The sequence below is a fragment of the Ursus arctos genome, unplaced genomic scaffold, assembly GCF_023065955.2.
Source record: "Ursus arctos isolate Adak ecotype North America unplaced genomic scaffold, UrsArc2.0 scaffold_15, whole genome shotgun sequence".
NCBI classification, from domain to species: domain Eukaryota; kingdom Metazoa; phylum Chordata; class Mammalia; order Carnivora; family Ursidae; genus Ursus; species Ursus arctos.
In genome coordinates, this window is record NW_026622819.1 from 57,913,797 (window position 1) to 57,941,655 (window position 27,859).

Sequence of the window (27,859 nt, forward strand, 5' to 3'; positions counted from 1 at the left end):
GCTCTGTCACTTAATGATGTGACTGACCTTGGGTAAGGTGCTTAACTTTGTTAAAGTCACCTGTAAAATAAGGAAATATCTATTTTGCCAGCTGATAGTGTTAAATAAGAATTGAACAAAGCTTAGTACACAAATGTTCAAAAACATGTTTCCCTTTCTCCCACCCACAGAGGGAAAATGAGATCCTAGAGTAATGACTATTTTTATCCCTTATATCATATTATAAAGAACAGCTTTTGTATTTTTTGATATGGTCCATTATCTTGTTAACAGTTTTACTGAGTTCTATTTCACATAGCATACAACTTACCCACTTAAAGTGTACAATGCAATGGCTTTTAGTATATTCACAGAACTGTGCAACCATGGCTGCAATCAATTCTGTTCACCACAATCAATTTTATATCTTCATTACCCCCCAAAAGAAACCTCACTCCCTTTAGTCATCACCTTCCAATCCTCCCTTCTTGTCCAGCCCTAGATAATCACTAATTCACTTTCCTATACTGAACATTTCACGTAAGTGGAATCATATATTATGTGGTCAATCGTGACTGACTTCTTCCCTTAACGTGATGTTTTCAAGGTTCATGCATGTTGTAGCATGTGTCAATATTGTTCTTTTTTATTAGAATAATATTCCATTGAATCTATACACCACCCTTCATCATTCTCTAGTTGATGGGTATTTGGGTGGTTTCCATTTGGGTAGAATGGCTGTATTATATGGTAACTCTCTGTTTAACCATTTGTTAAACTTCCAGACTGTTTTCCAGAGCATCTGCAACATTTTACATCCCCACCAGCAGTGTATGAGGGTTCCATTTTCTCTACATCTGGGCCAATGCCTATTATTATCTCTTTTGTTTTGTTAAATTATAGCTATCCTAGTGTGTGAGAAATGGTATCTCAACGTGCTTTTCATCTGCCTTTCCCCATGGCTCATGATGTTGATCATCTTTCATGTGCTTACTGGCCACCTGTCTATCTTCTTCATAGGAATGTCTACTCAGATCTTTTGTCCCTTTTTAGTTGGGTCATTTATCTTTCTATTATTGAATTGTAATGGTTCTTTATATATGCTAGATACAAGCCCCTTATCACATATGTGGTTCCTCTTCCCCCCATTATTTCCCTATTTTTTTCACCTCAACATTCCCCACCCAACTTAGTACAATATCTTTATAGCTTTATTCTCACCAGGTCTTAAAAAACCAAAATTTGTTTTCCCATCCTAAGTAATCCATATTCAATTAAATGACAGGCACTTCTGAATAAGTTTATAATGCAAGGTTTCTTTGTCATTGGGATTCCCCTTTCCATGCTGCTTAAATACTATGTATATTTTTTGTGGAATTTTGGCTAAATGTCTACCGTTTGAGTAGGAAAAAAAAGCCCTCAATTGTCTGTGGCAATTGAATTTATACATGAACAAGTTATTTGCAAAAAAAAATTTTTTTGTTAGACACGACAGCCATTTTTTGACATAAATTTCTCACTTAATTTTTTTTTCTTATAGCGCTTGTTATTTCTTTGCCTCCTCAAAATACAGAGAACTTCACTCAAAATAATGTCACTTTCAGTTGTAAAGTTTCATCCTATCTAGTACCATGTCTAGAGTGGAAGAAAAAGGCAGACAAACTGGTCCTTCCTGGTGATGATAGGTTATTTCAATGCAGGTATTTGAATTGTTTGCACAGTACCCATAGGCATTCAATATATTTGTTGATGATGTTAATGAATTTTTTCCTCTGGATCACATTTTAAGATTTAAGTTTGGAATATGTTTCCACTGTAATCATGTCAGGCAATATAATAATTACTTATATATTCAAGGTATTAGATTTGCAAAACATTCCACATGTATGATCTCATCAATACATCTTAGGGGTCTGCACATGGTGACAGAGAAAAAGCATGAAAAGGGGAGTGTAGTGTTTCTCAAAGTGTGGCTCAGAGACCACAGTCACAGGATCATCTTGCCACCTTGGTCAAAGGACCAACTGCAGGACCCAACCATAGCCAAAAAGGATCTAGGATATGAGGAGTGTGCCTCACAAATCTGCATTTTAAAATAATTGCTCCAGATGGCCCCAATTTACGCTAAAGTTTGACAACCACTGATATAGTTAAATGAGTGAACAAATAAATAAATAAACTGCATAATATGTTTCAGAATGAAAAGACCTTGAGCAAATTGCTTAACCTCTTTGACCCTGTTGTCTCACCTTCTCAGGAACATCTTAGGATTGTTTAATAATGAATATATGTCAATCACTCAGTGCATTTGCCTTGCCCAGAGTAGGCACTCAATAAATAGTAGTTATCAGTTTTTTTAAACCACACCTCTAGGGCATTCTTCTCAGAATAATGGGTAGAGAGAGGATTAGTGGAAGAAACAGTGTACACAAAGCAGCGAGGACAATCATGGCATGCAAATCACTCATAACTGTGCAGAGGGCATGAATGGGAGTAATAATAAATAAATCTGGAAAAGAAGGATTGGGCTAGATAAGAGGACCCTACACTCAGAGTACAGAGTTGGGGTTTTTCACAGTAAGCCATGAAGTCATTGAAGGGTTATTTATTTTATTATAAGAATTTACGGTTATTTTTTTATTATAAGAATTTTCTAGCATCATCAAAAGTAGAGCGAACAGTATAATAAAGCACATTACTCAGATTCAATAATTACCAATATTTTGCCACATTGACTTGTCCATTTCTTTTTTATTTTGCTTTTTTCTTTGCCAAAATATCTTAAAGCTATCGCCAGCTTTCATGTTTTTTCACCTTCCATCCCTCATTATAGGTCTACAGGATACATGACAGTTTCATAGACAATCACAATTCCTTTATCATACCTAAAAAAGTTAGCAATGTGTCTTTGGCATCATCTACCACCCAGTCTATAATTTCCACATTTCCCCAACTGTCTAAAAAATGTCCTTTTATAGTTAGTTTTTAAAAATTAGGTTCCAGAGGCGCCTGGATGGCTCAGTTGGTTAAGCGTCTGCCTTTGGCTCAGGTCATGATCCCAGGGTCCTGGGGTCGGACCTCTGTATCAGGGTCCCTGCTGGGCAGGGATCTTACCCCTTCCTCTCCTCTGCCCATCCCTCCTGCTTGTGCTCTCTGGCACGCACTCTCTCTTTCAAATAAATAAGGTCTTTAAAAAATAAAAATAAATTAGGCTCCAAACACAGTCTACACATCACAGTTGGTTATTTGGTTTCTCAAATTTCTTTAACCTAGAAAAGTGCCCTCACCCATCCTTATTTTTTATGTCATTGGCTTATTGCAAAAATCAGGTGATTTGTTTACATAAAATGCTACATGTTCTGGCTTTGTCTGTGGGCTCCCTTGGGAGTGGGGATGGACATTTAACTTGTTTTTCTGTCACCTCATACTTCCTATAAATCGATGTTTTCTCTGAGACTTATTTAGATTTCGGTTCAGCATTTTGGGCAAAAGCCCTTCGTGGGAGTGCTGTGGACATCCTCTTGCATTATAGCAAAAGGCACACCAGGTCTGGTTGTCCTACTTCCAGTAATGCTAATATTGGTCAGTTGTTTCAGGAGGTAAAAGCCTGGTCCTACTGTGACAAATTTCACCATCATCTTTCAATGAATAATCTCAACCAACTGAAGATTATTGCCTAAATCAATTCTTTATCAGGCGTTACAAAATAGTGATGTTCTACTTCTAGCATTCATTCTATGTTACAGACTGGAATTTGTCTGTAAAGAATTATTCTGGAAGAAATGGACAGCATTACAGTAATAGTAGGGGACTTGTACACCCCATTTTCAGCAATGAATAGATCATCCAGACAGAAAATCAATAATGAAATATTGGACTTAAACTACATGTTAGACCAGATGGACCTAACAGGTATGTATAGAACATTCCACCCAACAGCAGCAGAATATACATTCTTCTCAAGCACACATTGAACATTCTCCAGGATATGTTATGTATTACATCATAAAACAGGTTTTAATAAATTTAAGAAGACTGAAATCACATCAAGCATCTAGAAAAGATGCTGTGCTCAGAAAGACCACAATGCTATGAAACTAGAAATTAATTATAAGAAGAAAACTGAAAAATTCACAAATATTTGGAGATTAAACAACATGCTCCTGAACAGTCAATGGGCAAAGAAGAAATGGGTCAAAGAAGAAATGAAAAAAAAATTTAAGAATATCTTGAGACAAATGAAAATGAAAACACAGGGGCGCCTGGGTAGCGCAGTCGTTAAAGCGTCTGCCTTCGGCTCAGGGCGTGATCGTGGCGTGCCGGGATCGAGTCCCACATCGGGCTCCTCTGCTGTGAGCCTGCTTCTTCCTCTCCCACTCCCCCTGCTGTGTTCCCTCTCTCTCTGGCTGTCTCTCTGTCACATAAATAAATAAAATCTTTAAAAAAAAAAAAAAAAAAAAAAAAAGAAAATGAAAACACAACATGGGAAAAGTGATAGGCAGCAAAAGGAGTTCTAAGGTGAATGTTTTCAGCCATAAATACCTACATTATAAAAAAAAAGAAAGATCTCAAATAAACAACCTAATTTTACATTTCAAGGAACTAAAAAAAGAACAAACTAAGCCCAAAGTTAGTGGAAAGAAGGAAATAACAAAGATGAGAAATAAATAGAGACTAAAAAGACAATAGAAAATATCAATGAAACTGAGAGGTGGATTTTTGAAAAGATAAGCAAAATTGACAAATTTTCAGCTAGACTAGCTAAGAAAAAAAAAAGAGAAGACTCAAATAAATAAAATCGAAATAAAAAAGAAGACGTTACAGCCGATAGCACAGAAATAAAAATGATCATAAGAAACTATTATGAACAATTATATGTTGACAAATTAGATAATTTTTAAGAAAAGACTAAATTCCTAGAAACATACATCCTGCCAAGAATGAATCATGAAGAAACAGAAAAACTGGTAAGGAGATTGAATCAGTAATCAAAAACCCCCCAACAAAGAAAAGTCCAGGACCAGATGGCTTCACTGGTGAATTCTGACAAATTTTAAGAAGAAGAAATGCTAATCTATCTCAAATTCTTCCAAAAACTAGAAGAGGAGGGAACACTTCCAAAATCTTTTTATGAGACCAGCATCACTCTGATACTAAAGCCAGACAAAGACGCTACAAGAAAGGAAAATTACAGGCCAATATCCCTGATGAACATAGATGAAAAATCCTCAACAAAATATCAGCAATCTGAACGATACATTACAAGAATCCTACACAATGACCAAGTGGGATTTATTCCAGGAATGCAAGGATGGTTCAATATATGCAAATCAATAAATGTGACATACCACATTAACAAATGAAGGATGGAAATTATATGATCACCTCAATAGATGCAGGAGAAACACCTGATAAAATTTAACATCCTTTCGTGATAAATAGAAAACACCATAAACTAGGGATAGAGAGAATGTACCTCAACATAATAAAGGCCATATTTGATAAGCCTATAGCTAACATCATGCTCAATAGTGAGAAGCTCAAACTTTTTCTTCAAAGATCAGGAATAAGACAAGAATGGCCATTTTCACCACTTTTACTCTAACGTAGTACTAGAAGTTCTAGCCAGAGCAATCAGGCAAGAAAGAAATAAAAGGCATCCAAATCAGAAAGGAAGAAGTAAAACTGTCTCTATTTGCAGATGACATATTATATACAGAAAACCCTCAACACTCCAAAAAACTGTTAGAATAAATGAATTCGGTAACTGTTCAGGATTCGAAATCAACATACAAAAATCAGTTGTATTCCTATAAACTAACAACAAACTATCAGAAAAGGAGATAAGAAAGCAATCCCATTTACAGTAGCATCAAACAGAATACAATACTTAATGAATAAACTGAACCAGGGAGTTGAGAGACCTTTTATCATGTTGGCACTTGTGGGGATTACAGGCAAGTTGTTTTGTAGAATGTCTCTAAATTTGAGTTTGTCTACTGTTTCGTCACAATTAGACTCAAGGTATGCACCTTTTGCAAGGCTATTACAGAGATGGTATTGTATTCCTATTGCGTTTTGTCAAATGGCATATGATTTAGATTTGTCCTATTACTAATGTTATCCACATTAATCACTCAATTAAAGGTGGAGGAAGACAGACTTCTGGTAACTGAAAAGTTACTGGTTTTTACTTTGTAATTAATTAGTATATTGTGAAGAACTACCGTGAGACTATGTAAACTTTCGATTTATTTATTTATATTAATATGGACTGATATTCTTATATTATTAAGGTTTCTTATTTTATTCAATGAATTATAATCTACTACTATCACTTATTTTGATGCCTGAATTGTTCTAATTTGGCAAGTGGGAGCCCCTCCAAGTTGACTCCTTGTCTTTTTGACATGCCCCCTTTATTCTTTGAGGATTTCCTTACTTTCTGACACCCCAAAATGTTCCAGATTTATTTTGTACTTACAGGCCTTAATGTTGAATCAGCCATTTCTCAAAGGAGTCCTGATTCCTGTAAGTGGAAAATAGTATTTAGAAGCCAAGTTCTAGATGTTAGTTGTGCTTATTGCTATTTGAGTGCTGTTGACCTCGGGCATTCTCAGTAGGAATATGTGGGACACACACACACACATACACGCACCCCTAAATTTATTTCTGTATTTATCTCTATATAGTGAAAACCATGAATTTTCCCTGATACTTCCAATCCAACACCACAGGGTTCATTCTAGTTATCCCCCTTTCCATATTTGCAACCCTCTTCTTCCACAGTGAGAAATTTGGTTTCCATTATTTCTAACATATTTATTTATTTCATCAATTCCCTAGTATGTACCCAGTTTCCCAACTCCACTGCCAACTCCTCCCTTAGGTAGATATCTTTTTCCCCCACTTAGGCTCTGATACCCCTTATAGGGCACCACTCAACATAAAAAACCTCCCCACCTTGCTCAGGCTCTGACTCCCCACATCTAGCTAGCTTCACCCACATCCCTGCATGGATGCTTTTCTCAGGTCTGTTAAGCTCTAAATTCCTGCGCTGCCCCCTTCAGTGCATGGATATCCTCTTCATACCACTGGGGCTCCAAATATCTATAACAGCCTGAAACTCTGCATAGATGTCTTCTTCCCCTGCTGTCTCTGACATCCCAAGAAGACCCAGACCATTCTTACGCATAGTCACTCTCCTCATCCCATTCAGGATCTGATACCCTTGCCAACCAGCCCTCCTACACAAAAGTTCTCTTCGCCTTGCTTGTTGCACAGTGGCTCCCCCAATCTCCTTTTTCAACGGTTGGTGTGGACCTTGCTCCACACGGTTATATAGCTTTAGGACTATCCTGGAGTATGCATTAATGCTTTCCAAAGTATTCTGGGTGAATAATAAACTATATGGTCAACTTATGTATAAGCCAACCTGGGAAAGCATTTTTAGGATCAGTATTTTATACGCCTGAAGGACAAATTTTTGTCTTTTCTACTTCTCCTACTTATAGATAATACTGATAGTTCATTTAACGTTGCCATTATATATGTTTTATTTTTAATAGTGAAAGAGTAGACAAACCTAAGTTTCCTTCAGGAGAGGACTGATTCAATAAATCATGATATATATGATATAGATACAGAGAAATATTAAAGAGTTCTTGAAAAGAAATGAGGTAGGTCTGGAATACTGACATGAAAGATACCTAAAATATATTGTTAAGCTGAAAATCAAGGTATAAAACAGTATTATAGCATAATCTCAGTTGTATGAAAGAAAAAAATGTTTGCCCACATATTTATGTGCAGAAACAGAGGCATGGAAGGACACATTAAATTAAGATGCATTATTTTTGAGCAGCTGACATTCTTGGCAACTTTCACTTTTGATTTTGTATAATTCTGTACCACTAGATTTTATACAAAAATCATGGATTTCTTTTATAATCAGGAGAAAATAATAGAAATACTCTTTTAAAATAAGTTGCTACAATTGGAAAGGACTAATGTGGGCATCAGTATTGACTGATCTTCCCTAAGCTCCTAAGTATGGCATAACCTAGTCCTGGGAATGGCTGTGAATGTGTGTTGGGGCAGGGAAGATATGAGGCAGAAGAAAGGAGAAAGAAAAGTTGACGACTTGGTTTTCCTTGAGCTATTCTTAGGCTCTTTCATTTTTTTCTTATAAGAGATTTGCCTGGTCAGCTGGGTATCCTCATGGTAAATTTAAAACATTAACTCTTGACAAAAGGAAAATGTTGACATTTAAGGAAAGAGGTTTTAAGAAATGGTATAGTTCTTGCCTACTCAAAGTAATTTTAGTATGTGAAGGATCTAATTTTATATTTTAGTCTAAATTAGTTCCACTCTAAAAGCAATTAAACAGTATTGCTTTCATTGAGAACGACTAAAAGTATTTTATAGAAATGTTTTAGAAGAAAGCACTAGAAATGGGGAAATGTCTATTTCTGAGATGTAGCTATGTGCATAAAATGGGCTATGGCCAGGGATAGTTCTTTTTTTTCTGTACTATTCTTCTAGAGTTTACACATTTTATACCTCCATTTCAATTTAAGACTGCATTATTTTTAAAAATTACACCTCCCCCCCCCACACACCCACACATACTTTCCCTTATACCATAAAAGATTTGTAGCAATAGAGCTGAGCGGGGAGCCTGCTTCTTCTTCTCCCTCTGCCATTCCCCCAACTTGTTCTCTCTGGCTCTCTCTATCTCTCTGTCAAATAAATAAATAAAATCTTAAAAAAAAAAAGAATTTTAGTTGGAATATTTTAAGTTTGTTTTTTGTGTTTTGGGTTTTTTTAGTTAGTTGAATATTTTGAAGTTTCAGTTCCACAGTTCAGTCCCACAGTTCAGGCCCACATAAGTCCTGTTATGGAAACAACAAATAACAAATCAAAACTCAAAGATGTTAGGTAAATTTCCTAAGGTACCAGAATTACAAATGTTAATTGAATTTCCTGTAAAGATACAAAGATCAAAGATCCATTTGTCTTTTTTAGAAGGCTAGTTGCCATAGAAGAAGATACTTTTGTAATTCCTAAGAACTCTAAATATCCCTCCTTTAAATGAATTTTGTGATAGAAATCAATTATTTGACATCCTGGCGCATCTTTTGTGCTAGTTTTTGAAAAAATTTTTTAAAAGATTTTATTTATTTATTTGAGAGAGACAGGGAGATAGAGAGAGCTTGGGGGAGTAGTGGGAGAAGCAGACTCCCTGCTGAGCAGGGAGCCTGATGTGGGGCTCCATCCCAGGACCCTAGGATCCTGACCTGAGCCAAAGACAGACGTTTAACTGATTGAGCCACCCAGGTACCCCTTGTGCTAGTTTTAATAGCTGCAGTGACACAATTCTACCTTAAATTTTATTAACTGACAAAAAAGATACAGAGTTGTATGCATATTTTGTTAGAAAATCATGGAAGGGAGAGTTCATTATAAACTGAAATCTTAAGTGGTCACTCTTTTAAAGGGAAAAAATAATTGGCTTTACATTTTCTTTTTCTTTTCTTTTTTTTTTAAAGATTTTATTTATTTATTTATTTATTTATTTATTTATTTATTTAACAGAGAGAGAGAGAGAGAGAGAGACAGCCAGGGAGAGAAGGAACACAAGCAGGGGGAGTGGGAGAGGAAGAAGCAGGCTCCCAGCGGAGGAGCCTGATGTGGGGCTTGATCCCAGGACTCTGGAATCACACCCTGAGCCAAAGGCAGATGTTTAACGACTGAGCCACCCAGGCGCCCCTGGCTTTACATTTTCTGAGTTACCTTGTAAATCCACAGAATAGGCAGCTTCTGTTCTTATCACAATCTTATATTTGTGCCAAGGATATTCTGCTGTGGGGGAAAAAAAGCCAAATGATCAAATCTCAAAAAATTGTTCCTCCCATAATGGCTTAAAATTTGAGGTAATAGAAATGCTACTTTAAAACAATAACTTTAATATGTGGACTGGGCTTCAGAAGTTAGACAAAGGCAATAGGCAGTTAAAATAATGGGCTGTTATATGGCGATGCAATAGGGTTAACACTAGTGCTAGGGATGTAGGAGTCACAAATGAGACTGGATATCAAAAGTCTTAAAGCATGGAAATAGAAGTTAGAATATAGGAATCAAAAACTTTGGGATATAGGTGTCATATATGGCAGAATGAGGGTATGGAACATTTTCAAGTTCAGGGCTTGGGTTTGGGGATGAGAATTCATGGGTTGTGGATGAGCTATGAAATCAAGGGTGAAGAATGGAAGATATAAACAGTCTGATCATAATGGAGTAGTTATGTTGAATTAGACCTCCCACTTAAATCAATTATTAAAAACAGGACACACAGACACACACACACACACACACATACATTTATATATACACACATATATATACATTTAAGAAATATGTTAATATATTACATATGTAACAAATATAAATAAATTGAAAATAATATAATGTGTATTAACTACATATATATATGTAATTATATATATATATATATATATATATATATATAAAACAACTGCTTGAAGACACTAGGGAACAACCAATAAAGACCAGACTTGATTGGCTTCAACCCTTGAGCGCAGGAAAGCACTAAAGGGCAAGGTCCACATTCAGATCAGTTCCCACCCCTAGGGCATTTTGAATAAACAGAGCTAAACAGATAGTAGCAATCTCAGTAGGCTAGGAGCAGAGATGGGAGTTCAGGACAAGAGCAGCTGGGATTTGAAGGACACAATTCTAGAGAGGAGAAAATTACAGAGATGGGAGGCCCAAAATCTGTGTATAAATTCCCTTTAACTCATCAGTAAATTCTTTTTTTTTTTTTTTAAGAGAGAGAGAACACAGCGGGAGAGGGAGCACACGCAGGAGGAGTGGGAGAGGAAGCAGCAGGCTCCCAGCAAAGCAGGGAGCCCAATGTGGGGCTCGATCCCAAGACCCTGGGATCATGCCATGAGCCAAAGGCAGGCACTTAAAATGACTGAGCCACCCAGGTGCCCCTCATCAGTAAATTCTTAAGACACACATGCACAGGAAGAGACTTTAAAAAACTCAGCAGAACAGCAGCACCTAAAGGGTTGAACAGAGATTTTAGCAGCTTCACAGTATTGGGGGAATGGGGATTAGAGTTCAAGCCCCACCAGGTGTAGGTGTCTTGGCAAATGGTCCGGCTTTCAAGATCTAGTAAGATCTAGAAGAAACATGACCTAGGAATAAAGGCAAAACTGAAATAAACTTGAATTTAAAAGCCTAAAACCAAGTCTCAGTCAGATTAAGGTGATTTCACTTGTATTCTATCTGCCTACTACAATAAGGAAACTTAGTCCTCTTTGGAGAAAGCTAGTATCATCCACAGCCTCTACAATTTTTCTACCACACTGTCTGACATTCAATAAGAAATTATAAGGCATGCTTAAAAAATAGGACCAAATTCCAAAAACAAGGAGGACCCATAGGTGATTCAGATATTGGAGTTATCTGATAGGGGCTTTAAATAATATGATTAAAATATTCAAGAAAATAGAGGAAAGATAAACAAGTCCACCAGAGCCTTAGAATCTGTTTAAAGAATGGAAGGGGAAGACTCAAATGAAAATTCTGGACCTGAAAATACTATAACTAAAAGTAAGATTCCAATAGAGGGGTTGTATAGCAGCTCAGACACAGCAGAACACAGTTTCTTCTGAATGGGTGACAGGTCAGTAAAAAAAAAAATGCAGATAACAACACAATGAGAAAAAAGGCAAAAAATACAGAAGAGTATAAGAGACATATGGAATATTCAAAAAAGTCTAACATACATGTAACTGGAGTTCCAGAAGGAGAAGAGAGAGAAAGGAACAGAAGCAATATTTAAAGAAATACAGAGAATTTTCAAACACTGATAAAAATATCAGATTTCATATTTAAGAAGCCTTAAGAATCCCAAGCAGGATCACACACACACACACACACACACAGAGTTACATTACACTCAAACTGCTGAAGACAAAAAAGAAAGAAAAAATTTAAAGCAGCCAGGGGTTGGGAGGAGATGTATAACCTTCAAAGGAGCAGTAGTCAGACTGACCGCTACCTTCTCAACAGAAACAATGGCAACCAAAATCAAGGGAAAAGATTTTTTTTTAACGCTGAGAGCATTTTTTTAAAAAGACAAAATGGAATTCTATACCTAGCAAAACTATCCCTTAAAAAATATAGATGAAATAAAGATGTATTAGTGTTAACAAAGGCTGAATTTGTCACTAGTAAACCTGAACTATAGGAAGTATTGAAGTAATTTTTCACACTAAAGTACAGTGCCCCAACTGGAAGGGTCAATCTTCAAGAAGAAATGAAGAGCACCAGAAAGGAGTGACTTTGACCTACTTTTGTTCAAATAAATTCTCATTCCAATGGAATCATTTGGTGTAAAATACAAATTCATATTAAATGAAATATAGGTAAGAAGTAGTAAAGAGGTGAGCTAGAATTCTACAACTTAACACCATCTAGACATTGTCATTTTAATTTTAAGCCAAATAAAATTAAAAAGAAAATGGAAGTTGGACTCTGGGAGTCAGGGGTCAAGGACAGCAGTTGGCATGAAGGAATCAAAGGTTATGGTTGATTGTGCATGGCAAGTGGGTGTTCAAGGGACAAGAACAGTTGTGCAGATGGGGGCATCAGAAGCCACGGGCAATAGTTGGGTTGTAAGGCTTCAGGATCAACAGAGTTTGTGGGAGATGTAAGAGCCAGGGGTCATGCCTGACAGTTGGGTTGTGGTGGTTGTGTCAAAGGGGAGATGTCAGAGGTTACGACCCACCTGAGGTAGCATTATCCGTTCAAACTTCCGTGCTTGGGGCGGTTGGGATTCCCGGTTCCCCAGGCTCCGCCCCCTCGGGCCCGCCCCCCCGCGCGCCTCCTCCGTCGCCCCGCCCCGCCCCGTCAGGCCCCGCCCCGTCCGGCGCTTCAAACGCAGAGGCCGCGCGGCGGAGGCGACGAAAGTGTGAGCAAGCCAGCGGCGCAGGGACCCCGCGGGCGGCCGGGACTTCCGCGGTGCCCGCCTCCTCTCCCTCCCCTCGGGCGCTCGGGGCAGCCGGCCGGCGCCGCCTCCCGGGAAGATGGCGCTGCACTTCCAGGTCAGTGCGCTCTGCACCGCGGGCCCCCCGCTCCGCCGCCCCGGGAACCCGGCGGGACGCCGCGGTCTGGAGACTGAGGGCCGAGGACGGCGGCGGAGGCCGCCAGCCAACTGACCGTCGCCTCGGAGCCCCCGCCCCCTCCCCGGTCGGAGACTCGGGCACTGGCCTGGGCTGGGCTGCCCACCCCGGGCCCGGGCCCGAGGAGGGGATGGCCCGTGCCTGGGGGTGGCGGGTGGAGGGACAGGGGCCAGGTTCGGAGCTCGCCCCTCCGGGGAGGTGCGGATGCTGAGGACCCGCTGCGTGGGAGCCCGCACTCCTTGCGCGGGGCTTGGCGCGAAGGGCGGCTTTAGCTGCGCCGAGGCAGGTGGGAGCCTGGTCGGGCGGGACCAGCCTTCCCGCCGCGTCGCTGGCCGCTGCTCCATCGCCAGCCTCCACACGGTTGGGATGCAGTTCGAGAGGGGGCCAGGGTCCCCCGAAGGAACGGCAGCAGCGGTTGGATTTTTAATTGGCTAGAGCGGGCAGGGGCTGTATCTGTAGGGAGTTGCAGAGTGCTTAGCAGCAGCCTTATTGGAGGAGAAAATGGGGGCAGCGTGCCCGAGGAGCGCGGAGATAAAGATGGGATGCGTGCTTGAGGAGGACGGCTCACGTATTCTCGGGCTCCACTGGCATGTGCATCCAGTTACTCATTCAACAAACATTGATAGAGCTCCCCACTGTATCTCAAGCACTGTGCATAGTTCTGGGATAAAGGATTACATCATCTTACCATCCCTGCCCTCATAGAATTCATAGATAATTACAGTACATGTGAAAATGATATGGTAGAATTAATCACAGGATATCATGGAAACATTGAAGACGGGCAGTCAACGGCGCGCGCGCGCGCTCGTGTGTGTGTGTGTGTGTGTGTGTGTGTGTGAAGGAGTGAGGCAGAGGTTCTCTGCTTCTCAAAGGAGATGCTTTGAGTTTCTTTGAGCTTTCTTTCGTCCAGTTATGTATTGAGTTCCTACTTTGCTAGGCACGGAAGACAGCTCTAGCGAAATTATGATTTCTACTCTCAGGGAACTTGCAGCCTAGTGGGTCTTGAAAGAATTGTGGGAACCAGCCAGGTGGAGAGGAGAGGAAGAGTATAGAGGCAAAAGGACCCTGTGAACGATGGCGAAGACTTGTGGAAGAACATGGCACACTACGGGAAGTTTGGTCTGGCTAGAGCATAAAGTTCATATGAAGTGGAAGAGAGAAGGGGAGGCTGTGGATGGCAGGAATGACCTTGGAGGGGTAGTCAATTTCATAATGTAGTGGCTGTGTCTATGTGTCAAGTTCCTCTTGTAGACTTCTTTGGACTGCCTGTGGTCATACTGACTCATTTCTTATTTATTGATTCTTTCAAAGATCTTTTCTTTCCAACCAGCCACTCTCTTGCCAGGTAATTGACAGCTCCAGGATTTATAGACCAGGAAGTAGTGAGCCCCACACATTACCTTTTGACTCCTTGCCTTATCTAAGGGTGTCCAGGTCAAAATAATGTTATTTATTTCCACTTTGGTAAACATGCCCCCTGGGAAATTTTTACAGGAAGAATCTTACAGGGGGACTTAGGGGTTGTAAATAGGTAATCAAGTGTTCATAGTTCAGGTGTAAATCTTGAGGGTAGACTGCAGTGGAAGTTTGAAAGTGTTCAGATTTAGAAAGATGTTGCATAATAGTAAATCCCTCTGTCCTGGAAGACTTCTTCATACTTAGGTAGAGTGTTGGAAAAATTAGCTGCTAATACCAAAGCTCCCTACCTATATTGGTTTCCAGGAATGTATTTCACAGCAGTTCGAGAGTGTAGTTGGACAAATAAAAGATCAGTTTTGAGAGCTAGAAAAAAGCCAAAAAAGCTCTTGAAGTATTTCTAGCATATGAGACCATATTCTCCAGTCAACTCAAGGAACATTTGTTAATAATGATAACCGGTACCTAGCATTTTGAATTTTCACATACTTATTATAGATTTTGAGTTCCACAACTAGTTAATTTGAGAGGTGTGCATATATGTATATTTATACATTTTATTCTTGAAGACACTAATTCTTAGAACAGTTGTGACTTGCCCAAGGCTGTAGAGTTAGAGTAGGCCTAGTAATTAATAATTCCATATTCTTTCATATAAATATCTTACTGTCACCTACTCACCAGGGTAGCTCGTCAAAAATTACGCCATTAGGGTGATGTGTAAAGATGTGGACTTGTGTAAGGTGAGGTTAGGGCACTTCTCCACAATCGTTTTCACATCATGGCATACATAAAAAATGGTAATTGTCTTGTTCATTGACATAAACTCCTCACAGCCAAAAGCCTGGCTGCCTGGAGGGCAGGAGGGTCAATATGCCAGGCATACCATTCAAGGTACATACATTCTGGTTAGGGAGCTGTGATTGAGTTAGAGTACTTTGTCCCAAAGGAAGCAATGGATCTGGATTATCATCTGAGAGGAGACAGTCCAGATTGGGGGGGAGGAAGGCAGAGTAAGGAAAGATAAGAGTTGGGAATAGGTAAGATAGAAGAATTTTAGGTAGAACAGAGGGATTGAGATGAGAATCAAGAGATAATGTCAGGAAAAATTTAGAGTACTCGTTTGGTCCATCTTTTTGCTCTCAGAATTGTTTCAGATCCAGGGACTATGGCTATGCTTCTTAATACCCAGCCAGGCTACCTGATTTGATCTAGATGTGATTGTGCACTGTTGTATTTGAACATGATGATAACATAATGGGAAAGAGGTTTGAGAAAGATCATGGCAGTATGGACTTGAATGGGAGAAACTATAGGTAGAAGACCAATATAGTTTATAATTCATCACGAACTGGAGGATTACTTAAAATTTATTGTGAATTTGCTATGTGCCAGGCACTGGGTTAAGCTTTCTGTCTTCTATCTTACTCTTCATGGTTATTTTGGAAGGTGAATATTAACTGCCTGCAGTTTCAAAAGCAAGGTTTAAAAAAGTTAAATTATTTGCTTGGAGTCAATAAGGGGTAGATTCTAAAGCTTCCATTCATTCCCAGGGCGTTGGAGGCCACAGGTAGAAAATATTATTCTGTCGCTCTGTTGTCATAATCATGTAGAGGTGTTGAATCTGAGTCTCTAGATAAAAAGAATTGTTAGGATTTTGTGACAAATTAGTTATATACCAGGAATTAGCTAAACTGTGAGGTTTAAGGGCATAGTTCACAAGACTGCCCTCACTTCTGACACCAACTGCTTATTTGGGGGTTTCCTAGAACCATGCTCAGGTTTGATAGTTTATCAGAAGGATTCAACGAGTTCACTGAAAGCTGTCATATGCATGCGGTTTATTCCTGGGAAAGTACACAGGTTAAAATTGATGAAAAGAAGAGATGCAAAGGGCAGAGTCTGGAAGAGTTCCAAAACAAAGCTTTTGCTGTCCTTAGGACACGTTACTCTCCCAGCCTATATGTATGACAGTATGCATTGAGTATTGCAAACTAGGGAACTTTTTATTGGGGCTTCATTACATAGTCATTATTGACTATTGATTGCCCTCGTGATTGATCTCAGTCTTTAGGCTGACTAATACTAATGTGATCCAAAGCCCTCACCCTAAAGCACATGACTGATCTTTCTGGTGTGGCCAGCCCCCAACTTAAGACTATGGAGTGTGTACACCCCAACTCCTGCCCCTAAACAAAAACAGGCCAGTCAGGTATAACAGAGATTAACCTTCCAGATTCTGAGGGTAAAGGCCAGACTTTTCTTTGGGTAAGGCCAAATTCTTAACTATATAAGAGGGAGTAAGGAGAAGGAAGAGACAAAGCTAACATCAAAATTGTAAATCTAGATCCTGGTCTAGACCTTAGAAATGACTGAAGACAAAGAGCTACTTGAAGTGGAAATCTGTGGTAAATATGTTCAATTCAGTTTCTGACATTTTTGGGTTGTTTTTAGCATCTTTCTAAATTGCCAAGAGGAAGAAATTGGTAGATACAAAGATGGTGAGCAGACAGGGTTGAAAGTATGGAGTAGGACATCGCCTGCCTCTCTCCCTGCAGCCTGAAGTAAAGGGTGGCAAGACGTCAGGGTGGTAAGGAGACAGCATGTTCTTGAGGTCTGTAGATTTGTATTTATTCGGCTCAAAATTGAACGCCACACTTGATCTTAAGCAACTTATATATATATTTGATTTCTCAGCCTCAGTGTTTTTTTGTTTTTGTTTTTTTGGTCTTGAAATGGGTGTACTACAAATATGTACTTTGCAGGAGTCTACTTTTCAGGATTGGTTGAAAAATAAAAGATGGAAATACTTGTAAACTGTAAAGCTCTAAAAACAAATACTATCTAATTCATTAAAGAAGGAGGAGTTCCAAGACACCCAGGAATAAGCCTTCAGGTATGCTAGGAAAAGGTAGTAAAGGGAAGAAGAAACAAAGATTTGTGGGGAAATTAGTAACTTCAAGATGAAAGTGTTTTCTATTAATGGTAATCAAGAACCTTAATTCCAGATGACAGGAAAGATAAAGAGAAGTAATTGAAAAGAGTTTTAAATTCAGTTGGGGTGGGATTTTTGTGGCCCATTGATTTATTTTTTATTATTAGGGGCCATTTTTTCCCTAGAACAAAAGCCATCACTTTTTTTTTTTAGCTTAATATTGAGATGTAACTGACAAATAATAAACAGCACATATTTAAATTGTGCAGGAGTTCTGACATATGTTTACACCTGTGAAATCATCACTAAAATCAAGATAATGAACATATCCATAACCCCCCAAAGTTTCCTTTTGTTTGTTTGTAATCCCCCATTGGCGCTCCCCCATCTTGTTCTGCTCTCCTCCCTCCTTGGCCAAAATCTGTGGTCTGCTTTCTATTCCTATAATACCCTCCAGTATATACTCTTTTTGTCTGTTTTTTGTTTTACTCAGCATCTACCCATTGATAGATACATGTGTGAGAATTACTGTATAGAAAGAAGTCACATCATTTAGGGATTAATTGTGTGTCAAGCGCAAAGACTAGAAATGAGTTCAGAATAACTTGGAAGATCTTTTAGGCAGAGTTATGTCATTGTCTCTTATGCTGTGGAGTTTGGATGCTGTCTGTTTATATTTGATAGTTACTCTTTGGCAGGTGATGTCCAATTCTAGTTGTTCTACCTGTTAGTTATTTTTATGGGCTTCTAATATTGATATTAAGCCTTGCAGGAGCTTTAATAACTCAAACCTGATTTGTCAGCAAACAGAGAAGGGATCCATTTCTCTGAGGCATCCTAATGTTAACCATATGCGTAGACATCAATGCGTAAAACTGAGATGCAAATTTATCAATTTATTGTGAAAAATAAAGTCTGTCTTTATAGATTCTCTGGAAAGTCAAATGCTAATCAGAAGATTGCTTGGTCAGTCAGCATTCACCACATTGTGAGTTTAAGTGTTTTAAATGTTTAGATAATGCCTTTCCACCAGGGTAAGGATCTTTGTGGATGTATCCTTTTCTCTAAAAAGATATGCCTGGCATGTGTTTCATTATTATCATTACAGAGAAAGAATGACTTGATTTTCCCCCCCTTTGTTTCAGTCTTTCATAAGAAAAAGTTCAAACCTTTCCTTTTTTACCTTGTACTGCGTTTGAGTTAATACTTTTTGAAATACCTTTGGAAAGAAAAAGGTAATTTGTAATATGTTTGACTTAAACGAATACTATTTGAATACACTCCATATTTGTTCTTTGTTGAGGTTCTTTAAATCAGTATAGCAAAACAGACAAAATAATTTCCAGAACTTTTCCAGAATCTTTCCAAATAGGTTTACTTAGGTACCACTGAATTAATATTAATATTTGTATTAGTTTCCTAGTACTCTTGTAACAAATTACCACAAACTGAAAAGCAACAGAAAATTATTGTCTTTCAGTTATGAAGGCCAGAAATCTGAAACTAATATGCCAGTAGTATTGGTTCCTCCTGGACTCCTTGAGGGAGAAACTGCCCCATGCCTTTCTCCTACTTTCTGATGGCCACTGGTAACTCTTGGTGTACTTTAGCTTGTGGATTCATTATTCTAGCCTCCGCCTCCTTCTTCATCTGACCTTCTCCCATGTGTATCTTTGTGTCTCTGTATCTCACATGTACTTCTTTCTTTTATGAGTCATTAGATTTGGGGCCCACCCTAAATCCAGAATGGTGTCATTAAGATCCTTAATTTAAGGATTTGCAATGACCTTTATTTCCAAATAAGGACACATTCAAAGGTACCAGGGTTAGGAATTGGGCATATCTTTTAGGGGGATACAGTTCCACCCATTACAATGTTATTATTAAGTCATAATAATAATAAACAACTAGTCTTCAGAGGGTATACTCTGTGTCAGAAGTTACGTGACCCTTACTCATTTAATTCTCCAAACAAACCTTTAAGATAGATTTGAATCTCACTTTTTTGCTGCCTTTTGCTTTTAAGCAGTTAGGTCTTGTCACTATTTCTGGCCCAATTCTTTTTGAATTCAGAGTCTACTTTTTCAAAGACTTTTAGACCTTGATGAATGCTTGACAGCAGGATCAGTTTATCATTAAATTATTCTGGGTATTACCAGTTCTAAAATTCAGCCCTTCAAATTTATTAGATGAAGGAAAAGACTTCTAAGGTTGATCATGAGTCAAGAGAGGGGAAAAAGGTAGCTCTTTCTATTTTTGTATTTCTTACCCTTGGAGAATATATGAAAATTCATATGTATTCATGAACCATAAATTTTCTATGCATTTTAATATTATGAGCATTTTGGAGCAGTACTCTGAGGGCTTGTTGGGCCAGTCTAGGTGGGGGAAATATTTAAAATGTGGCACACTTGAGGTCCTTTATCTTAATTTATTCATTTGAAATCTTTCTTTTTTACCTTCACTCTAGCAGAAATTTCTCAAGTCTGGATGTTGGGCTGTGACCTGGATAGAAAATGGAAAATGCCAGAAAGGAGCTAAGAAGGAGAGAGAAGTGAAAAGAATAAAGGGAGCTAGAGGAGGTCTCATTTCAGTCTTTTCTATGCATTCCTACCAGGCAAAGATAGATGAATTTGAGATCATGTTTGGACTAGTGTAGCTCTAAGGCTGCCGCATAAAAATTCAGGCCAGAAAGGATGAAAAAGGACATTTCTTTAGGAATATCCCATTACCTTCATATGACTACCTGATATTGATATGTGTGCTTTTTTTTTTGTCCTCCGAAGCTCTCTAATTCAAGTTCAAAGTCAAATAGTTTATTTTAGTCAAGTGCCTTTAACAAAAATTGTTTTGAGCTAAAAAGAATGCTGATCTCATTTTTTCCCAGATCTTATCCATGTGTTTTATATCTTCAGATGAAATTATATTTATAAACAGAATGAATTATTCTTTGTGCTTATAAAATAGGAGCCTACAACATGATAACTAGTTATTACACTGCTAGAAATAACATGGGGTTAGGTCATAGTTCCTGAAAATCATGACAGAGTTTGCCTGCAGCACTATGAGTCATTAGTTCAGAAGCCCCAAATCAGCGTATATTTATAATTATCTTTGCTTTTTTATGGATGGAACCATTAAAATTCTTATAATTTGAGAAATAATGTAATTGACATAGTGTCTGCAACTTGCTCGTGGTAATTCCCCCCACCTATCTCTTTAGCTTCATTTGGCATCTCCTCCTTGCTGTCTGCCAGTGACATTGACTTTTTAATGCCTCAAAACGATTACACTCTGTTCTGGGCCCTGGTAAACACTACCTCTCTGCCTGGACTGCTGTCTAGTCTTTTTTCGCCTGGCTCACCCTTTTAGGGTAAATGTTACTACTTCATTCAAGCCTTTCAAACTCCTTGGATTAGGCAAGTCCTTCTCTTTCTATACCCTTTTCCACTACAGTACTGTCAATTTATAAATAAATAATTCGGAGGGAGGAGATAGGCCTTTTTTGTTCACCGTCGAGACCTCTAGTAAGTAGTGGTAGCTCAATAAGCATTTCTTGAATTGATGAATTCAGGCATGATATTTGCATTCCTCAATTCCTGTATTAATATCTTTACCTAATTTTTGTCTTTCACTCAAGTAAAATGTTAATTTTTTTTCTTCTTAAGAGCTTGGCTGAATTGGAAGTGTTATGTACTCATCTCTACATAGGGACTGATCTTACACAAAGAATAGAGGCTGAGAAAGCACTCCTGGAACTTATTGACAGCCCAGAATGTCTCAGCAAGTGTCAACTTTTATTAGAACAAGGAACAGTAAGTATTTGATAACAGCGATTAACCATGAAAGATCAGTAGATATATGTCAGTGTTAATGAACTTGTGTAGTTTAGCAATGATAATTGATAGATATTATTGCATGTCTTTTTGGTATAGTTTATTGCACTGTCAAAGAGATTAATCATAGAAAGAATTGGAAAGCCTGGAGAGCAAACTTAAAAAAGAACCCAAGAGGTAGAAATAGGCATGAATTGAAATAGTTTCTTGATTCTTCTTGACCCCTTTTGATGTCTTACATCAGTAGTGGGCAAAGGTTGCATTTTTAGAAAGTTGACTAAGAGCCTTTTTAAAAAAAAATTTTCAGGGAAGAGAGGCAGAGTTAATTACAATTAACTCTAAAACATGAAGGAATGGTTCACAGGAATGCTGACTACCTCTTGCCTGCCTCCCTTCCAGAAATTCTTAGCCATTCACTCAGTAGTCATGTAGCAAATACTTAAATGTAAAACCAGGTGTAGTACTCCCTGCTTGCTTTATGTACATGCGTTAAAGTAACTCATAGTTTAGTTGGGGAGGCATAAGTGTGTAAACAAATAACTATAAAATGATACGGTAGTGCTACAGTAGGAGACTGAGGAGTTAGAGCAGAGGTCAACAAACTTTTTCTGTAAAGGGCTAGATTGTAAATATTTTAGATTTTGCAGGCCAAGAGGTTAAATCAAGGATATTTTGTAAGTACATCTATAAGAAGAGAGAAAACAAATTTCCACAAAGTTTTATTGATGAAATTTAAAGTATAATAATTGAGTGCAGTTTTTTGTAATACAGATCTACTAATCAAAAGAATGAAATTATTCTTTTGGGGATAACATTTGACTTAATTGGGGTTCAAAGTTAATATTTCTGTCATCAGTGTTGATTGCAAATGTTCATGTGTTAATACTTATCTGTAATGAGTTTTTTTATATTTTATCTTTGAAAATGTCTTTTCACATAGATAGGTACTGCCAAATATTGATATCAGTCCATAAGCATATGATTTTAATTAAGCATATTCATCACTTAGAAGGCATTTATAGAGTTCTGTTGAAACTTCTCTGGATGTTTGCCTTTCAGAATGTCATTACGTTGCAGATTAATCCCTTCCAATTGAAGATTAGGTGGGAGCTCCTCAGTTGCTCAGTTAAATGGATTTTAAAATATGGAAATTTCCTTGCATCAGGGTCTGAAAAATGCTGCTGAAAGTGTAGTTTGAGCTCAGAAAATATACTCAGGAATAGAGATCTTGCTGCTTGTTTTAACTTTTGATAGTGCGGAAAGTGTATAAAGCAGCTTAATACTAGTTGTGATCGAAACGGTGTTAGTTATTATTGAAATGATTTTACTGCATTATAAGTTTTGTAATATAAGTACTAAGCACTCATTTGCCTTTTAGGCAATTTTGTAACTTTAGGTTGAATTCATTAAATTACATTCTCAAGTCTGCAGCAAAAGCTCATTTTCAAAGCCATTTAGCATTCGACAATAGTAGGTTTAGAATGGTTCTTCTCAGAAAAATTTCGGTCTCAGCCCTGAGCTAAAAAAAAATTGCAATAAAACTTTACTACTGCTAAGCTATTGAACTACTGTGTGGTGGGGCAAGTCAGGACTTTCAGCTTCTGTTTCTGACAGAAATTCACAGAACTGAAGATAAGTTCATAAAAGTGAATTGAAGTCTACTGTTACCACCACTGATTCATTAACACATGATAGACTCAAATAATTTACTACAGAGTATCTACTGATAAAAAATTACAATGAGTAACCATAGGTTTTAGACTCTTACATTTTTAAAGTTTTGTAAATTTGTACAACTAAGCCCTTTCCTACTCCATATATTTTTACCACCACTTGTGACACATCGTAGCAGATACTGCTTCAGGTTATACACAATTAGTGTTTTCTCAACTTCTTTGAAAACACTTCTGGCCTGACGTTCCACGTAGACTCTTCATAGATATCTTTAGTCACTTCAAACTTAGCATTGACTTCTGGAATAGATGGATAATATTGGTAATAGAATAAGCAGAATTAGCAACATCTGTCAGCTCATCAGGAACTAAAGAGAACCTCCAAATTATTTGCCTTGTTTGAAATTGACTTTTGATGTCACTCCCGTGTCCTCACCTGTTTGAGCATTGTTCTTACTGAAAGGCTAGTAGTTTGAGGTTTATTTTCTCTGCATATGTAACTTTTGCTACCACAATAAAGTAATGGTGATTTTAAATAATTCTCCATTGGTAAATGACTTTCCTTGCTTGGCTAACAAACAAGTCACTTCAGAACTTTGGTCTCAGCCCCAAAGTTTTTTGTTTTGTTTTTTTTTATTTTTGTGAGGAAATTCCACTGTGATGAGATACTCTGTTCTAATTTTCTACTTTTTCTGGCTATTGATTTCCTGTGAGTTAGGAACATTGTCGTGAATACATAGTCTGATATTGTCAACATATATTATAGTCTTTTAGGACAGCTATAGTGCCGTTGCATAAAGAGCACATTGCTCCGCTATCTAATTCAATAATAATAATTCAAACTCTACTGTGCCTTAAAATGTAGATATTTGAAATCTGCTTTTATCTTGTTTTGACATGATGGTTATGCACTGGTAATAATCAAAGGTACATATCATGGCAATACCCATGGCACTCTAGGCTCTGTGGAATTATAACTATATTATTGCAGTTTATAATGCATTAAGCAATGAGTGCCATATACAGTCTGCCTCAACTCTTCAACTCTGCTGTCATAGCATGAAAGCAGCCATAGACAATATATAAATGAGTGAGCTTGGCTGTGTTCTAGGTTTATTTATGGACACTGAAATTTGGATTTCATATATTTTTTACATGTCACAAAATAAATTTTTTAAAAAAATTTTTTCCCCGACTGTTTTAAATAGTAAAAACTATTCATATCCCACAGACCTTGCAAAAACAGATAGGATTTGATCCATGGGCCTTAGTTTGCTGACCTCTTGTCAACAGAAAAAAAAGAAAGAAGGACTATCTTCACAAGAAATTGTTAGAGGTATAGTGAATAACTGGACCAAATTTTGAAGGATTGAGTATACTATTAAGTTAAGACAATTGGTGACCAAAGGGGATAAAATACAGTAAGACATGGATCTGAAGGAGTGGGAAGGTCAGAGTGGGAAAGACATTGAAAGTGGCTAAAAGATAATTGTTATGGTCAGAGGATAGTGAAGAGTGGAACCAGGTGAATTTGAAGAGATAATCAGAGGCCAGAACATACAAGACTGTGTAGACGTGGTAAGAGTATTTTATTTGAACTTGCTCAAAATAATTTTTTTTTGTCTATTATTTGCTGCTGTTTGAAAAAGTGACCTACACCTTTCTCAATGATTGAACCCTTATGAGAGCTTGTATACATATATGTGTATTTTTGTATATATTCTTTATCCATTGTAAATCTGCCAGTTTGGAAAACCAGAAGAATTTCCATTATTGCTTAGGAAAAGTTCCGGTCATAGTGTTTTGATGATTCTAATTTCATTTGTGATAATAATAAATAAAATTTATTATTCTTTACAGACATCCTATGCTCAGCTCCTTGCAGCAACATGTCTTTCAAAACTTGTTAGCCGAGTCAGTCCTTTGGCAATTGAACAGAGGGTAGATATCAGTAAGTGGTTTATTATGCTTTTTATAAAATTGCACTTTATTTTTTATTGAAGTATAGTTGACACACAATGTTACATAATTTAACATTGCACTTTAATTTTTTCCTTTTAAATACGTTAAAGTGTTAACAGGCATGCAAGTTATTTAAAATTCTGTTATATTTTGAAGATGAGTTGTCAAGTCTCCTTTACCCATCCAGTGATGAACAGTGATGTGTTATACAACAATGTGTAATCAAAAAAGCATTTGTTTAGTTTAATAATAAATAATAATTAGTATTTTATTGTGTGTACTGTTGGTAAGATCTGTACTATCTCATTTTATCCACCACATTTATGAAGTGAGCACTCTTATTATCTTCATTTTATAATGAGGAAATTAGATTTGATAGGCTCTGTAATGTGCCCAATATCACACAGCTCAGAAGTAGAGCTGTGATTCAAATCCGCACAATCTATGTGGAGTTTATGCTCTTAGTCATTGTCTTAACTTCATTTGCAAGTGAATGATAAAAGAAGTCAACTCTCCATTTATTTCTCAGGATGCTGTATCATTTGGGATGCATGTAAAATCAAAAGCAGGTTCCTACTTATTAGGAAGATAATATGTATATGGAAGACTAGTATTTGGAATTTAGTGTAGTTGGAAAACTTATTCTATGAAGTAGCAGTATATTTTTCAGAAATATATAATGTATTTTATTGTTTTTGTGCGTATGTGTGTATCTGTGTATGTCTGTGTTTGCTTTTCATATGGATAGAAGTCTAATAATTGAGCTATGGAATTTTTTTTTTCAGTTATCTTTGTTCATAGTAGAAATGAACTGTTGACTCATTTATGCTCTCCAGCCTCAAGGTTCACATTATTTGTATTTGTGTATCAGAAAAATTAAAGTGTATATATATGATGGATCTTAAGCCCAATTTTTGAATGATCAAATCACACAATGACCTATCATTGCCTCACATATTTGACTGATATTTTTTTAAAGCACCCAGAACCATAGGCACTGCAGAAAGCCTAGAGGAGGATTTATCCATGTGTTCATGGACTTGTGTGCTTAAGGAAGCAAAACAAATTTACAGTTTTAAAAATCAAGTTCAAACATTATAAACCAACTCATAAAACATTGTGATTTTATTTGACTTACGTATACACACACACTTTAAATAGATTTTATTTTCTTAGAGCAGTTTTAAAATTGAACAGAAAGGAGAGTTCTCATAACCTCTGTCCCTCACACAAGTATAGCCTCCTCCATTATTAGTGTCCTGCACCAGAGGTACATTAGTTATAACTGATGAACCTACATTGACACATATCATTACCCAAAGTCCCTACTTTACATTAGGGTTCACTCTTGATATTGTGCATTCTGTGGATTTGTATAAATGTATAAGGATAAATATCCCCCATTATAATATTTTACAGAATAGATTCACTGCCCCCCAAAAATCCTCTGTGTGCCATCTCTTCATCCCTCCCTCCCCTCTAACGCCTGACAACCATTGATCTTTTTACTGTTTGCGTAGTTTTGCCTTGTCCAGAATGTCATGTAGTTGGAATCATACAGTGTGTAGCCTTTTCAGATTGGCTTCTTTTTCGTAGTAATATGCATTTAACCTTCTCCTGTGTCTTTTCATGGCTTGGTAGCTCATTTCTTTTTATCACTAAATGATATGCCATTGTCTGGATGTACTGCAATTTATTCGTTCACCTACTTGAATGATCCAAGTTTTGGCAATTATGAATAAAGCTTAAAGCAAGTTGTTGCGTGGCCATAAGTTCAACTCGTTTGGGTAAATACTAAGGAGAGTGATTGCTAGATTGTATGGTAAGAATGTGTTTAAATTTGTAAAGAATCATCATACTGTCTTCCAGAGTGGCTGTACCATTTTGCAGTCCCACATGCAATGAATGAGAGTTCCTGTTGCTCTACATTCTTACTAACATTTGATGTTTCCAGTGTTTTGGATTTGGGCTGTTCTAGTAGGTGTGTAGTAGTGTCTTTTTGTTTTAATTTCCGGTTCCCTGATGACATATGATTGAAAATCTTTTCATACGATTCTTTACCATCTGTATGTTTTCTTTGTTGATGTGTCTAAGTCTTTTGCCCATTTGTGAATCAGGTTGTTTTCTTATTGCTGAGTTTTAAGAGTTTTTGTATATTTTAGATAGCAGTCCTTTATCAGACAGATCTTTTGCAAATATTTTTCTCCCAGTCTGTGGCTTCTCTTCTCATTCTCTTGATGATGTTTCTCCCAAAACTAAAGTTTTTAATTTTAACTGAGTCCAACTTACCACTGTTTTTTTCATGGAGTGTGCCTTTTTTGTTGTGTGCACAAAGTCATTGCAAACCCAAGATGGTCTAGGTTTTTTTTTCCTATGTTGTCCTAGGAGTTTTTATAGTTTTGTGCTTTACATTTAGGGCTGTGATCCATTTCTAGTTGACTTTTGTGAAGAGTGTAAGGTCTGTGTCTAGATTCGTTTATTTGCATGTGGGTGTCCAGTTGTTCTGGCACCATGTGTTGAAAAGACTGTCTTCACTCCATTCTTTTTTGCCTTTGTCCCTTTGTCAAAGATTAGTTGACTAGATTCATATGTGTCTTTTTCTGGGCTCTCTACTCTGTTCCATTGAGCTATTTGTTCTTTCACCAGTACTGTACTGTCTTGATTGCTGTAGCTTTATAATAAATCTTGAAGCTGGGGAGTGTTAGACCTCCAACTTTTTCTTCTCCTTCAGTATTGCATTGGGTATTCTGGGTCATTTGCCTCTCTATGTAAACTTTAGAATCCGTTTGTAAATATTTACAAAATTACTTACTGGGATTTTGATTTGGATTGTGTTGA

The 27,859-nt window shown here is 37.5% G+C and overlaps 1 protein-coding gene across 9 annotated transcripts in view; it reads left to right on the forward strand.

Moving 5' to 3' along the window:
* The first annotated feature begins 13,021 nt into the window (after nt 1-13,021).
* RANBP17 (RAN binding protein 17) overlaps nt 13,022-27,859 on the forward strand; it is a 319,843-nt gene continuing 305,005 nt past the window's right edge. For 8 of the 9 annotated variants that reach the window (XM_044388576.3, XM_044388577.3, XM_026510957.4 and 5 more), the window contains exons 1-3: nt 13,022-13,118; nt 21,219-21,365; nt 24,920-25,010. In XM_044388576.3, the coding sequence (XP_044244511.2) occupies nt 13,101-13,118; nt 21,219-21,365; nt 24,920-25,010 (256 nt within the window). In that variant the 5' untranslated portion in view covers nt 13,022-13,100. Of the gene's footprint in view, nt 13,119-21,218; nt 21,366-24,919; nt 25,011-27,859 lie in introns of those variants that run through there. The other variant, XM_026510958.4, reaches the window with a different exon arrangement.